Source organism: Nomascus leucogenys, chromosome 19 (genome assembly GCF_006542625.1).
Source record: "Nomascus leucogenys isolate Asia chromosome 19, Asia_NLE_v1, whole genome shotgun sequence".
Lineage (NCBI taxonomy): Eukaryota > Metazoa > Chordata > Mammalia > Primates > Hylobatidae > Nomascus > Nomascus leucogenys.
Window position 1 is genome coordinate 25,289,514 of NC_044399.1, and position 15,181 is coordinate 25,304,694.

The 15,181-nt window shown below is 37.5% G+C and overlaps 1 protein-coding gene and 1 pseudogene across 1 annotated transcript in view; one reads left to right on the plus strand and one right to left on the minus strand.

The window, feature by feature from the left end:
* Positions 1-15,181, minus strand: part of ASXL2 (ASXL transcriptional regulator 2) — a 146,261-nt gene that overhangs the window by 20,104 nt on the left and 110,976 nt on the right. The window contains exons 6-9 of the mRNA XM_030799482.1: positions 13,864-13,964; positions 10,845-10,971; positions 9,689-9,832; positions 1,623-1,786 (exon numbers count right to left, since the gene is read on the minus strand). Of these exons, the coding sequence (XP_030655342.1) occupies positions 1,623-1,786; positions 9,689-9,832; positions 10,845-10,971; positions 13,864-13,964 (536 nt within the window). The remainder of the gene's footprint in view (positions 1-1,622; positions 1,787-9,688; positions 9,833-10,844; positions 10,972-13,863; positions 13,965-15,181) is intronic.
* LOC115831666 lies at positions 11,123-11,293 on the plus strand (annotated as a pseudogene).

Sequence of the window (15,181 nt, forward strand, 5' to 3'; positions counted from 1 at the left end):
ACATCAGTCAAAAGATAGTTCTGAGGAACCAGCATTAGAATTCCATAAACAGGCCCTCAGTTACGTCCTGTACTAGTATTCCCAGCCTAACAACCCTGAGTCTTTAAAAAAAAAAAAAAAAAAAAAAAAAGATGAGAGCAATCTCCAAGAACTTCAGTCTCCTAACTTGTTCTAACCAAGGACTGGCATCCTCAAAGCTATAATTTCTCCAAGAGTTATGTAGGGAGAGCAGTCACCAAGAAGGACCGGTTTTACTTCTTTGTCCCCACTGCTGTAAGAATACCTCATTTATTTGGGCTCTCTGGACAATGGACTCTGAACTACTTTGACATGTTCTGATTCATAACACTATGAAATTGGTATCAATGCAGTCTAGTAGAAAGATATTTTCAGAATTAGAAAGATTTATTTCAATAAGTCAATTAGCTAGTAATGAATTCTGTAGCTTACTCATTCTGTTATCCTCTTACTACGAACAAGAGAGTATAACTAGTTCTTTTACTGTGTAAACTAAGGAAAACATCTCCCTCTCATCATTTTAATAAACATTCTTAAAGGTTGGGGGTTGGGGAAACCTATCGCATTACTTAGAACACAGTTGAGATTTTTAAAAATCTCAGAAGTGAAGAAAGCTTAAAAAATTGTAATTGTTCTATCTTCCCTTTACAGAGGGAGGAAACAGAAGACCAGAGGGGGAGTGACTTGGTACACTGTTTTCCTTGATGGAAGCCAAAGTCTCAGACCTTTACTTTATTCCTGACCAAGGTAAATCACTAAAGCTCTCTGGTCCCTGCCTTGATGCTTGCCAAACCTTTGGCATTTCTTTTTGCTACTTTTGTTTTTTAAGTATAACTTACATTGGGTTTTAAGTTCTTTATTATGAAAGTAATAAATGTTTCTCTTAGAAAAATGTAACAAAAGAATGCAAACTGCAAACATTCTCAAGTCCACCACTGTTCATATCATGTTGTATTGTCTTTCCAGATGTATTTATCTAGACCCATGTTTTTGGCTTATTCCTGACATTTTCCACTCCACTGAGGCACTGGCCCACATCCTGTTGATACTGGACCAAGACAACTCTTCCTCCTGAAGTTTATGTATTTTTTTTTTTTTTTTTGAGATGGAGTTTCACTCTGTCACTCAGGCTGGTGTCCAGTGGCACCATCTTGGCTCACTGCAATCTCCGCCTCCCAGGTTCAAGTGATTCTCCTGGCTCAGCCTCCCGAGTAGCTGGGATTACAGGCGCCCGCCACCACGCGTGGCTAATTTTTGTATTTTTAGTAGAGATGGGGTTTTGCCATGTTGGCCAGGCTGGTCTTGAACTCCTGACCTCAGGTGATTCGCCCTCCTTGGCCGCCCAAAGTGCTGGGATTACAGGTGTAAGCCACCATGCCTGGCCTCCTCCTCAACTTCATTCTATGGATTCCTACATCCTAATGCAGTCAAAATAATTCTGTAATCTTGAAATTCTGGTAGGAGAATTTTTTTTCTAAGCCTTAAAAAGCCCGCCTATTAAGAAACTTATGTAAAAATATTCTTCTCACTTAGTACCATTAATACCACTTTACAAGTATACATAAACAGCTATTTTTAAAATCTTAAGGAGTTCAGTGACACACCTGTCGATCTACCTCTGGGAGTAGTAAAAGCAGTCGTTGCTGGCAATCTCCAGGAAGGACTGAAAACGTGTGCTTGTTGATCAGGGCTCGCAGATTTGTATTAACCAGAATGGAGTCCGGTGTCTCAACGTCAATGTCGGCACATTTAGTTCTTTTCATCTGTCCTACAAAAACGGAAAAGAATCGTTTGGGCCTCCCTCACAAGTCCTGTTTCTATATAAACTGTAGCTTTCTGTGCAGTATAAAAAATCCACAATTGTAAGCATTTAAATGTCACACTATGAAGAAGGTAACACTTAAGATCCTAGGATTTTCTTCTAAGACTAACAAAACAAGTTTTGTTCATTTATAGAGGATAATACAATGTATCTTCTCTGCATAAATAGAACAAAGTCTGTAAAAATGGGTCTTCTACCATATTAAAACTGCATTTTATGTTTGAGACTAGATTATTTCCCCCTAAAAACTGAGAAAGTTTATGATAAATGATACGAAGAATGTCTAAGAAAGAAAACCCAAATCTACAAATCATACTGACATCCTTTGCCTCTTCTCATGACATTTTTTTTCACTGATTTTAATTTGCATTGGCTAAAAATGTTATGATTTAATAGCCTAGCAGTTTCAGGAAATCTGTCCACAACCAGAAGGTTACAATCTTTCAAAAAACTGAGTACCCAAAGATTAAAATGTAAATAAAAATTTATATATATATATATGAAAGACCAACCTGGAAAAAATATTTGGAAGCCATGACAAAAGGTTGCTATTCTTCATATGAAAACTGCAATTACAAATCAGTAAGAAAAAGACAAATACCACCAAGAGAAAAATAAGCAAAGGAAATTAAAAGGTAATTCAGTTCACTAACCTTAAGTAGATGCTAAGATATTAATATTTTTTAAAATGCAAATTAAACCAATGAACATATTTGTCTATGAAAACGGCAAAATATTGTAATATGGTAATGGGAATATGCAGGGGGAAAAAGCAAAAAGCACTTTCAAATACTGCTGATGGGGCTGAATCACCATAATCTTACAAAAGAAAATCTGACAATATCTAGCAAAATGTTAATATACATAAAACTACAGGACCCAGAAATTCTACATTTTGAATTACTCTCACAAAGCTATACAACCTTTGATGTGGGTACACCCTCTGCCTCCTGGCAGAAGCACAAACAAAAACAAAGGATTTCCCTCAAATTAATCCCACTGGATTCCTACAAACTAAAATCTGGCATTACTACTTCAGAAAGATTACCTGACCAATGAGAAGTTATGCCACTACAAGACAGAATCATTAGAAACTAGAAATAACAGATGGAGACCTAGAAGTACTGAAGCTATCAGATATACAGAATACAGAAGTGCTACGTACAAAATGTTTAAGGAAATAAAGAATGTAATTACAAAAATAAGGACAAAATAATTAGGAATTAATAGACTTAAGAAAATGCGACATCTAGAAATGTAGAATAAAAATTGATGAAATTGATTAAACAGTAGTTTCACAATATTAAAGAGGGTCTACACTATATAGCCAAACAATTTACCCTCAATTTACCCAATTTATACTCTCAGAATATGAGAGAGAAGATAAAATATTTTTAGAGGTTTAGCAAAAACATAAATGACAGAATGAGAGGGTCTAACAAATACCCGACTGAAGATCAAGAATGAGAAAATGAAGAGAATGGAAAAAAGGCAATATTCAAAGAACTGACAGTTGTACATTTACAGCAACTGATGAAAACTACAAACCTAAAGCTCTAGAAGTGGAACATATTCCAAAGAGGACAGAAAGAAATTCACGCATAGACCCAGCATAGTAAAAGTGTTTATCAAAGACAAAGAGAATAGCTTGAAAGCATCCATGAGGAAGGGAACGATCACAAAAAGGAATGTAAGAGGCTGGGCACGGTGGCTCATGCCTGTAATACCAGCACTCTGGGAGGCCGAGGGCGGGCAGATCACAAGGTCAGGAGATCGAGACCATCCTGGCTAACACGGTGAAACACCGTCTCTACTAAAAATAGAAAAATCAGCTGGGCATGGTGGTGCGCGCCTGTAATCCCAGCTACTCGGGAGGCTGAGGCAGGAGAATGGCGTGAACCTGGGAGGCAGAGCTTGCAGTGAGCCGAGATCGCACCATTGCACTCCAGCCTGGGCGACAGAGCCAGACTCCGTCTCAAAAAAAAAAAAAAAAAGAACGAAAGAACAGCAGTAAACTTCTTAACAAAATGGAATTTGGAATAAGGTAGATAATATCTGTAAAATGCTGAGAGAAAATAATCACTAATCTATAAAGGCATGTCCACCAAACTATCCTTCAAAAATGAACATGAAAGGACATTTATAAACAAAAACCGAAGGCGTTCACTACTCAGAAACCTGATATAAATACAGTTCTTATTGTACTTCAGGAAAGAAAATCATTGCAGAATGGGTTGAAATACAATACAGAAAGGTAAACATGTAGATAAATATATGTCCACATTGTTTATATAATAGTATTCTAGTGTCTGATTTGTGAGGTTAAAAACAAAATACAAAAAAAAAAGACAATAATATTTATTTAAGTCCAGATAGAAAAGATTAGCACTGAATTGTTGTATTTCCACTGTTCTGGAGGAAAATCAAGATGGTTACTTTTAAGAATTAAAGACATATCACATGTAACTGAAAAATATATAGAACTATGATATATCAATTTTTTAAAAGTGTGGTACCATTTAAGGAATCACTAACCACTAAAAGAGAAATTGAGTGCATACCAAACTCAGTAGAGAGAAAAAAAAGGCTACAAGAGAATTAATATGAACGTACCAAAAAAAAAAAAATCAGTAAAGCTAAAAAACCTTTTCAGAAGTTTAAAAGAAGAGTAAGAAAGAGGCTGGGAGTGGTGGCCCATGCCTGTAATCCCAGCACTTTGGGAGGCCAAGGAAAGGCGAACAACTTGAGGGCAGGAGCTCAAGACCAGCCTGGCCAACATGGTGAAACCCCATTTCCACTAAAAGTAAAAAATTAGCCGGGCATGGTGGCAGGTCCTTGTAATCCCAGCTACTCAGGAGGCTGAGGCAGAAGAATCACTTGAACCTGGGAGGCAGAGGTTGCAGTGACCCGAGATCGCGCCACTGCACTCCAGCCTGGGTGACAGAGCGAGACTCTTTCTCGAAAAAAAAGAAAAAAAAGAATAAGAAAGGAAACAAGAAACATAGCAATAGGATAAAAAACTATGACTGAGAAACAAGTCCAAATATTAACAAACACAGTAAATGTAAATAAATAAAACTCATCAAATGAGAGCTTGTCATTGGGTTGAAACTAAAACAAAGAAATTTCAGCTAGTTATATGCTATTTAGAGAGAGATTATGTAAAGCACAAGGACACAGAAATGAAGTTATACACCAGGCAAAAAATAACCATAGGGGAGCTGCTATACATTTATTAACATCGAATGAGATACTTTTAGTAAAAACACTTGATGATCGATAAAGGTAAATAAATATTCAATCCATCAGAAAGATTTTAAACATGAAAACATCTAATATAAAATAACTTCAAAACATGTGAAATAAAAACTGAAAGAACAGGGAGAACTGGACAAACCCCCCATTTGGATAGGAGATTTCAACACATCTCTCTCAATTATTAACAAATCAAGCAAACCAGAAACAGCTATTACTCACTAAAAAAGCTGATTTCAGGCTGGGCGCAGTGGCTCAGGCCTGTAATCCCAGCTCAGCACTTTGGGAGGCTGAGGCGGGCAGTATCACGAGGTCAGGAGTTGGAGACCAGCCTGACCAACATGGTGAAACGCTGTCTCTACTAAAAATACAAAAATTAGCCAGGAGTCTTGACGTGCACCTGTAATCCCAGCTACTCAGGAGGCTAAGGCAGGAGAATCGCTTGAACCTGGGAGGCGGAGGTTGCAGTGAGCCAAGATCATACCACTGCACTCCAGCCTGGGTGAAAGAGCAAGACTCCATGTAAAAAAAAAAAGCTGATTTCAGATTAACAAGGTTGATCTAACAAGCCCAGAACTCTGCGTTGAACAACTAGAGTATATTTATAAAATTCAGAATCATTAGGTCAAAAAAAGGAGGTCTCAGTAAATTTTGAGTAATAGTTGTGCAGTAAGAGCAACAACAGCAGCAGCAACTTATATAGGGCTTCCTAAGTGCCAGACACTGTTCTAAGCATTTACATATATTCACTCATTTATTTTTCACACAACCCTATGAAGTAGGTTAACTATTACCACCCCATTTCACAGATGAAGAAAGTGAGGCCCAGATATAACTTGCCCAAATCACATTGTTAAGTTAGTGTAGGAATTTAAACCCAGGCGATTTGATTTTAAAGTCTGTTGTTCATCAGTATGCCACATAGGCATAAGCATCACACAGTCCATGATACCTGACCAGAGGCTTCATAACAAAAAGATAAACAAAAATCCCTACATATTTGGAAATTAACAACAACAAACCAAAAAAACTTCAAAATAACTCCTGGGACAAAGAATAAATTACAATAAAATTTTAAATCTTTTCAAAGTGAATAATAAAAACAGTGTCTAAGAGGTAAATGTTATCTATAAATTCAAATAGTACCTAAAGATACAAAGTAAAAACAAAGGTTTCTACATTCAAACCCAACCTTCCTGTCAGAAATGACATTTTAAATTGGATAACATGAAATCACAATGTACATGTTAATCATACTTGGTTTTTAATTTCACTGAATATCTTGAACATTTTTCAAATTATCACCTACAAATTCATCTTCTTTCTTTTAAAAAAAGCTGCATCACATTCCAATGTATACACCAGGGGTGTCCAATTTTCTGGCTTCCATGGGCCACATTGGAAGAAGAACTGTCGTGGGCCACACATAAAATACACTAACACTAACTAATGAGCTATAACAAAAAGGTAAATAAATAAAAATCACCAAAAAAAAATCTCATAATGTTTTAAGAAAGTTTATAAATTTGTGTTGAGCAGCATTCAAAGCCATCCTGGGCCACATGCAGCCTGTGGTGGGTTGGGCAAACTTGCTATATACCATGATTAATTTAAATGGAATACCACTGATGATAAAGGTAGGTGGCTACCAGTTTTTTAATATAAACAATGTTTGTATTAATATAAACAATGTTGCAATGCCTCTATAAACTTTTGAGAAGCAACAGCTTTGTTTGCTTTTCCCATATAATTAATGGAATTGGACTGTCAGCCTTCCTTGAAAAATTTTTACTATTTATGCATTCATTGTACCTGCACATTGCAGTCAAACTTCAGTTAAAATGTTCACTTCTTAAAAGACTGGGAAGTAGTTGTGAATTATTTTCTACTACTGATTGAACTATGTACCTTAAAGATACTTTTGTGCCTCAAAGTGGTCAGTTTAAGTCCTCTAATTTTAGTAAAGATGACTTACCCAAGTTTTTTCAATTTAGGTTGCCTTAATCTATTATATTATACTTGAAATCTGAGGTATGTTTATTCTTCTGACTGAATCTGGGATGTAAAAATATTTATTATCAATTTTACTGAAGTTAATAAAAATGATACCAATGTCAGCTAGAAAGTATTTTATATAAATTAGCTAATTTAGTTTTATCATTCATGTTTTACACAACTTCTTCCATGTGTTTTGAAAATAGTCATTGTGTGGCTGGGCACGGTGGCTCCTGCCTGTAATCCCAGCACTTTGGGAGGCCGAGGCGGGCAGATCACGAGGTCAGGAGATCAAGACCATCCTGGCTAACGCAGTGAAACCCCGTCTCTACTGAAAATACACAAAAATTAGTCAGGCGTGGTGGCAGGCGCCTGTAGTCCCAGCTACTCGGGAGGCTGAGGCAGGAGAATGGCGTGAACCTGGGAGGCAGAGCTTGCAGTGAGCCGAGATCACGCCACTGCACTCCCTGGGCAACAGAGCGAGACTCCGTCTCAAAAAAAAAAAAAAAAAAGAAAAGAAAATAGTCATTGTGGCTATGTTACAAAAATTTCCACACTATTTCCCTTAATGCTCATTCGCTTGAAAGAAGATGGACTTTTGCTTATTTCTTGGCCATTAGGTCAAACTTAAATAAACAGAAATGGTGCTTTCTTTTTTTATGGTTAATTTTTCCTAGTTTTCCATGGAAGTTAAAAATTCCTGGTCCATAATTTGTCAATTTTGTACCTCTACATTTCTTTTGCAATTTACTAAAATTTTCAATTTTAACTGATTTTAAGTAGAATATGGGCTCCATGAGGAAGAAATATTGCTCTGTTCATCATCATAGCCCTAGGACTCTAAATCTGTGTTTGGCTTATTAGCATTTCTTCTATAGATATTTAATAAATATTTTTATTCTTAGCAGTGAAACTAATGATCAAAGGGCACATTCGGTTTAAATATGTGATATACTACATTAAGAAAAATGTACAATCCCCTCTAGAATCAAACTAAGGTTTTTTGATTTTCTTTTTACAAAGTATTGTTTAAATTAAATTATTGTTAATTCTTTTCTCACACGTAATAGTTTAGATCAGTCTGGAATATGTAAATGAATAAAGAATAAATTTCCCTCAGAATGTGTCAGCACTGCTGCACTTTTAGTTTCCATGTTGCTGCTAAGGATGTCTGTACTCTCAATTCTTGAATCTTTCTATGTGAAGTATTTTTCTTCTTTCTGGAGGCTTTTTGTTACCTTTTCATGACCCTATATGTTTTGAGATCTTTAAAAAAAAACATCCCTTGGCATAGGTTTCTTTTCACTCATATTTCTTAATGCCTGTTACACACTTTTAATCTGGAATTCTGTGGCTTTTTATTCTAAATAATGTTCTTATATTGTTTTTTATCACACTCTGTTCTTCCTTTCTGATAGTCCTACTATGTGAGACATTGTACAACCTAGATTGGTGTTCCAAGTTTCTTACTTTTTCTCTCCTACTGAACCTCTTTTTCACTTTGACAGATTTTTCTAAGAAATTTCTTCAACTTTACTGAAACGTTATCAAGGTGATCTCTGCTTAGCTGGGAACCTATACATTTGCCTGCAGACTTTTTTCTAAGACTATTCAATGTCTTTAGGTACCAATCCACCAATCTCAAGCTGCAACATGATGGGAGGAAGAAGGAAGTAGTGGTGTTAGAAATATGCCTTGTTAGTAGCATTTTGAAAACCAAGGAGGAGAACCCCTATTCAGTATTTACATTTTACTTGATTTTCCAGATTTCAGTACAGTGCCTCCTCATCTGACCCCAGCTATGTTTGATATCCTTGAATTTGGAGTTTCTCTGGTTCAAATTTCACCTCAAAATAAACCACCTGTCTCCTGCTGGGGTAAGGCATCAAACTGCTTCTTACTAACTTTCAAACAAAATTCCCCCCTTCTCTTCTGTAATACATCATATCTTCAATTCTTCAGCCTTCCTGGTGTTCTGCAGCCTTATGTGGCTGGTTTATCCCTGGCAACTGCTCTTCAGCTCAGCGAAAAATTCTATCCAGTTTTCAACTCTCAAAATTTGCTGACACCTCTTGCCCAGCTGTGGTCTCCTTGTTTTCTTCACCTGTATGGATTTGATCTTTTGTATTTCCATATTATCATTTCAGTGGGATTTCAAAAGGAACAGAGAGAAGAAATTTCAGTCTGTCATATATATTTAATTATAAGCCCTTCTATCTTCCTTTACGCAGAAATAAAACACGAATAATGCTGGACAAAGCAACCTGTTGGCAGAAAGGGAAATAAACCACAAAATGACTGATAATAGATCTTTCTCTGAAATAAAATTTGTTAAGAGGAAGACAGGAAGAACATGAATAGTCAAGAGCTCAAAGGTAAACAGGGGATAGCAGAAGAAAGACATACTAAATCAATTCTGTTCCTGTTACTTTTCATTTCTTAACAGTAATTATGTTAGCAACAACAAAACTTATGTCTAATCTTTGCTATGTAACTCAAATCTAAGTTATAAGTACCTAAGCCAGTAGCTGATGAATTTCAAACACGTAGCTGATAAATCATGGCAATAAATACTGAAGTCTTTGTAAGCAAACTTACTGGTATGGAGTCTCTCAGATCTCTGGAATGACTTCTTCCCCAAGCCTAGTAAAGTATTTTCCACTTTAACTGAAGAAGAAAAGCTGGAGTTTGAGTTTTGAGGGCTGCTTGTCTGTCCATCAGATTGCTTTCCTTCCCATGTTGCTAGGAGAAAAAAATACGTAAAGACTGGTAGCACTGAGATTATAGACAGAATCAATTAATCAATCATTCAACATTCACTAAATGAAGTTATGTATGAGGCAGTGTGACCCTCCCTAATGTGTTTTGAGTTTGAAAATTAAAATCAAAGAGTAAAATAAAACCCTGTTTTTCCTCCCAGCATACTATTTGCTTCTAGTGGTAAATTTCCTTTCTCATAAAAATGCAGTTCTGTAAGATTCAGATTGAGTCTGGCAGGCCCATAGAATCAGCTTATGGTATCAAACTGAATTATGTAACACAATACAGAGTCTGTGTCTAGAAAGTTTAGAGTAGAAACAAACAAGCAACCACAACAAAAGATTCAGAGGCCCTACAGACATGTCCAAAAGAAACTCAAAGGTTTTATGTATTCTTAGGAAAACCTGTTATTTTTACAGAAAACTGGCTAAGAGTTTAGTTTGAGCCTCTTGGAAACATCAGATTTTAAGGTTGCTGATTACAGGTTTCCAAACATTTATTAGATTAGACCATCTTGAAAGTCGGTCATTTATTTCCTTCTTATATGCAAATCCCAGTGCTAACATTTTTTTTGGAAACAGTGTCTCACTGTGTCATCCAGGCTGCAGTGCAGTGGTGAGATCAGGGCTAATGGCAGTCTTGACTTTCAGAGCTCAACCAATCTCCTACCTCAGCTTCCCGAGTGGCTGGGGCTACAGGTGTGCACCACATCTGGCTAATTTTGTGTGTTGTTGTTGAGACAGGGTCTCACTATTTTGCCCAGGCTGGTCTTGAACTCCTGGGCTCTGAGTTATTTTTTAATAACTGCATGATTATTTTGCATACAACTTTTCCCATTTATCCTGGAAGGATTTATATTGATGTTTTGGCAGTACAAGGATTGTGTAAGTAAATATAATTTAAAAATAAATGATGTCATAAACAAATTGGGAAAACCAACACAAAAATACTAGGAAAAAGAAACTTCCATTGAAAAACTGCCCAAACTGCCTACCAGGTTTGGCAGGTACAGAGTCACTGGCTGCTTTGACAGTCTTTAGAGAGAGATGCTGGTTGGAGGAGATGGATATGCTTGGCCTGCATTGCTGCTGCTGCTTCTTCTGCTGTTGCTGCTTTAGCGCCTATAAAGATAAAACAGACTATAAGAAACAAAACAAATCAGTTTTTTAGTAATAATATAAATTACTTCTTTTTTAAATGGGAAGAAGCATGCTGATCGTTCAATTTCTTTGAAATCTATCAAAGCAAACAAAAACCTAAATTAAGCTAACTCTCGCTTCTTGGCCTTTTGGCTAAGATCAAGTGTAGTATCTGTTCTTATCAATTTAAATTAAGCCAACTAAACACAAGGCCTAAATGATTCTTAGAGTTTGGATAGTTTTTGCCAGTATCATTCCTTTATATAAATGTGAAAAATAGTCATCAGCATTTTTTGGAACTTAAAAAAATCACTAGGTAAGCCAAAAACTTCCCAGTCTTGTAAAGTAGAGACAGTACATTTTCAATCATTTCTAGAAATGAAATTCTAAGCCTTATAACAAAAAGAGCCCTATCTGCATCAAACCTATGTAGAAATGTAAATATTCAGTTTACACAGGCTTCAGAGGTACAATATTTTTACAAAAGTTTGTAAATAACTACATCAGTTGTCTTGGGTGACAGCAATGAGATCTGTCTCAATTATCAAATTTCAGCAATTTACAGCAATGCAGTAAACAGAGGGGGAAGACTAGACAATACTGGTTCTAATAACAGTGTGGTTCCTTCTGTCTACTTCAGAATATTTTGATTTCTATGAGGTTCTTAATTTATAGGATATACTTGATAATACTATTTAAAATGAACAGAAAAAAAACCAAAAAATACCCAAATTTTAATCACAAAAACACTATGAAGGCAACTTTTAACTTAAGGTTTTCTTTTTTTTAAAAAAAGAAACCATGAAAGTAATTTCAGGAAAAAAACTGAAGTTTGACTTTGCTAGGTTGCCAGTTTCAAGCTTTTAAGACCGTGTAGAAAAGTGTGGAATAACTGGCTACTTCTGGTTTCCTATTCTCTTTTCCCAATACAGTTTCCTCCTGCTTAACGTTTCACACGTATCTCTGGCTATGCTACAGGCACAGTGGCAACAAATGATCTCCTCACTCTAAGTTGCCAATGCAGAAAAGCAACTGAGAGAGCTCTATGTCTCGCTTAGCCTCACCTACATTTATAATAGATGAGGCAGAAGCAAAAGTACATAAAATGGCAGTATTGACTGACCACTGATTATGGCTTATTCTCTCATTCTTTGCAATTAGATCAGAAGATGTTCATAAATTCCTGCAGGTGCAGTCACCAGTATTCATTCCTTGCTTCTCATAGGACCCGTGTAATTTCAGGTTAATGTAAAATTTAATAGAACCACTTGATTGCATCTATTTCTGCTGTGATCGCATACATTCATTTATTTTTTATTATTTAATTTTTGTTTGAGACGGGGTCTTGCTCTGTTGCCCAGGCTGGAGTGCAGTGGCACGATCTCAGCTCACTGCAATCTCCACGTCCTGGGTTCAAATGATTCTCTCATCTCATCCTCCAAAGTAGCTGGGATTACAGGAGGTCTCTGCACTCCTGACCTCAGGTGATCCGCCTGCCTTGGCCTCCCAAAGTGCTAGGATTACAGGCGTGAGTCACTGCACCCAACCAAGTTAAGTATAGTGTAATATTAAAAAATCTAGGCCAGGTGTAGTGGCTCACGCCTGTAATCTCAGCACTTTGGGAGGTCGAGGCAGTTGAATCACTTGAGGTCAGGCGTTCAAGACCAGCCTGACCAACATGGTGAAACCCCGTCTCTGCTAAAAACACAAAAATTAGCCAGGCATGGTGACGGGTGCCTGTAATCCCAGCTACTCGGGAGGCTGAGGCAGGAGAATTGCTTGAACCTGGGAGGCAGAGGTTGCACTAGGCAACAAGAGCGAAACTCCATCTCAAAAAAAAAAAAAAAAAAAAGAAAGAAAAAAGAAAAGAAAATCTAGCTGTGTGTTAGTAGATTAAAAGAGAAAAATCTATGTGATCATCTCAATAAATCCCAAAGAAAACAAACCTGAAAAATTCAATACCTATTCATGAATTTAAAACACATACAAACAAACAAAAGATTCTGAGCAAACTATGAACAAATTAGACACTTTAAAAATGTGATAAAGGGCCGGGCGCGGTGGCTCAAGCCTGTAATCCCAGCACTTTGGGAGGCCGAGGTGGGCAGATCACGAGGTCAGGAGATCGAGACCATCCTGGCTAACACGGTGAAACCCCGTCTCTACTAAAAATACAAAAAATTAGCCGGGCGTGTGGCGGGCACCTGTAGTCTCAGCTACTCGGGAGGCTGAGGCAGGAGAATGGCGTGAACCCAGGAGGCGACGCTTGCAGTGAGCCGAGATCGCGCCACTGCACTCCAGCCCGGGTGACAGAGCAAGACTCCGTCTCAAAAAAAAAAAAAAAAAAAAAAAAAAAAGTGATGAAAAGAGTATCTACCGGCCAGGTGCGGTGGCACACGCCTGTAATCCTAGCACCTTGGGAAGCCAAGGTGGACATATCACAACGTCAAGAGATTGAGACCATCCTGGCCAACATGGTGAAACCCTGTCTCTACTAAAAATACAAAAATTAGCTGGGCGTGGTGGCAGGTGCTTGTAGTCCCAGCTACTTGGGAGGCTGAGGCAGGAGAATCGCTTGAACCTGGGAAGCAGAGGTTGCAGTGAGCTGAGATTGCACCACCATACTCCAGCCTGGCAACTGAGACTCCATCTCAAAAAAAAAAAAAGAAAAAAAAAAGTATCTACCAAAAACTTATATAACATGTGTTACAAAGAGGTGCATAAATTACTAAAACCACATTGGGCTACTGCATGAAAGTTCCACTGGCAAGGGCCCAATGTAAAAAATTTTCAAAAAATATCCGATGACTGCCAGAGGTATGCGTTTTAAATACAGGAAATTCTACTTGATAAATACAGACTAGCAATGCTTACCTGCTTTAGGGCCTTCTTGCTGTGCTTCTGTGATGGAGAAATGACTTTACCTGCTGGAATGGTGGGTGACGGGCAGCCTGACTGCGGGGAGGATGACGATACTAGGGAAAAAAAAATGACAATAAAAGATTTTTGTTAACAGAGATATCAAGCACCATTCCTTCCCCAATCATATGCTGCTACCTGGAGACCTGGAGTAAGAACTATGACCAAACACTTTTGGGAACGATGTACTTTTTGGAGTTTTACTGCAAACAGCCTCCCTTTTCAGTTTTTTTCCTCAGAAAGTTCTAGTGAAGGATGATAGGATGGGGAAGGGATGAGTGTTAGTATTCATTACTTTTCATTTATTACTTTTTCAATAGAATTGACTGAAGAATGACTCATCAAATCAGATAAAATTTAGAAAAGATTCTAGGGCCTTTAAGACAGTATCTATGGTCTCACAGTAAATCTAATGACAACATGATACAGTGGAAGGGCCTTGGGTTGGCAGTTTAAAATAAAGACATTAAGGCCATTCGACCTCAAAACTCTACCATAGTTTTAATCCTTACATTCCTTCATCCTTTAAATCAATAGTTACAGGCTTACCAATGTGAGAGGGCATTTTAAGATTTCTCTATGGAAGCAATTTGAATTTGCATAAGATGTAACCACTCTCTACTTCATCACTAGCTGTTTTATATTGTCTGGCAGAGCTTCGCCAGACCTCAGTGGGTCTTATGTGAACGAGGGTTCTTTAAGAATCTATACCTCTTAAACAGCAAGTAGACATTTATGTTCTATAAAATTAAACAATATGGGAGTAGTGTTTACGATACAGAAATTGCTGATTCAGTACCCTTATTAAAAAAAAAATTATAATCACTACTGCTAGTGATGACTCTTGAAGAATGAATGTTTACTAAAGTCTTCCTCTATTCATAGTAGTTGGACTGAAAAGGCCCAAATAGCAAAATGATATCCCAAGGTAAGGGCAATAAGCTTTAAGATGTCATAAAAGTACATACAAGGCCGTGTGCAGTGGCTCACGCCTCCAATCCCAGCACTTTGGGAGGCCAAGGCAGGCGGATGACCTGAGGTCAGAGTTCAAGAACAGCCTGACCAACATGGAGAAACCACATCTCTACTAAAAATACAAAATTAGCCGGGTGTGGTGGCGTATGCCTGTAATCCCAGCTACTCAGGAGGCTGAGGGAGGAGAATCGCTTGAACCTGGAAGGCAGAAGTTGTGGTGAGGAGATCGTGCCACTGCACTCCAGCCTGGGCAACAAGAGTGAAACTCGGTCTCAAAAAAAAAAAAAAAAAAAAAAAA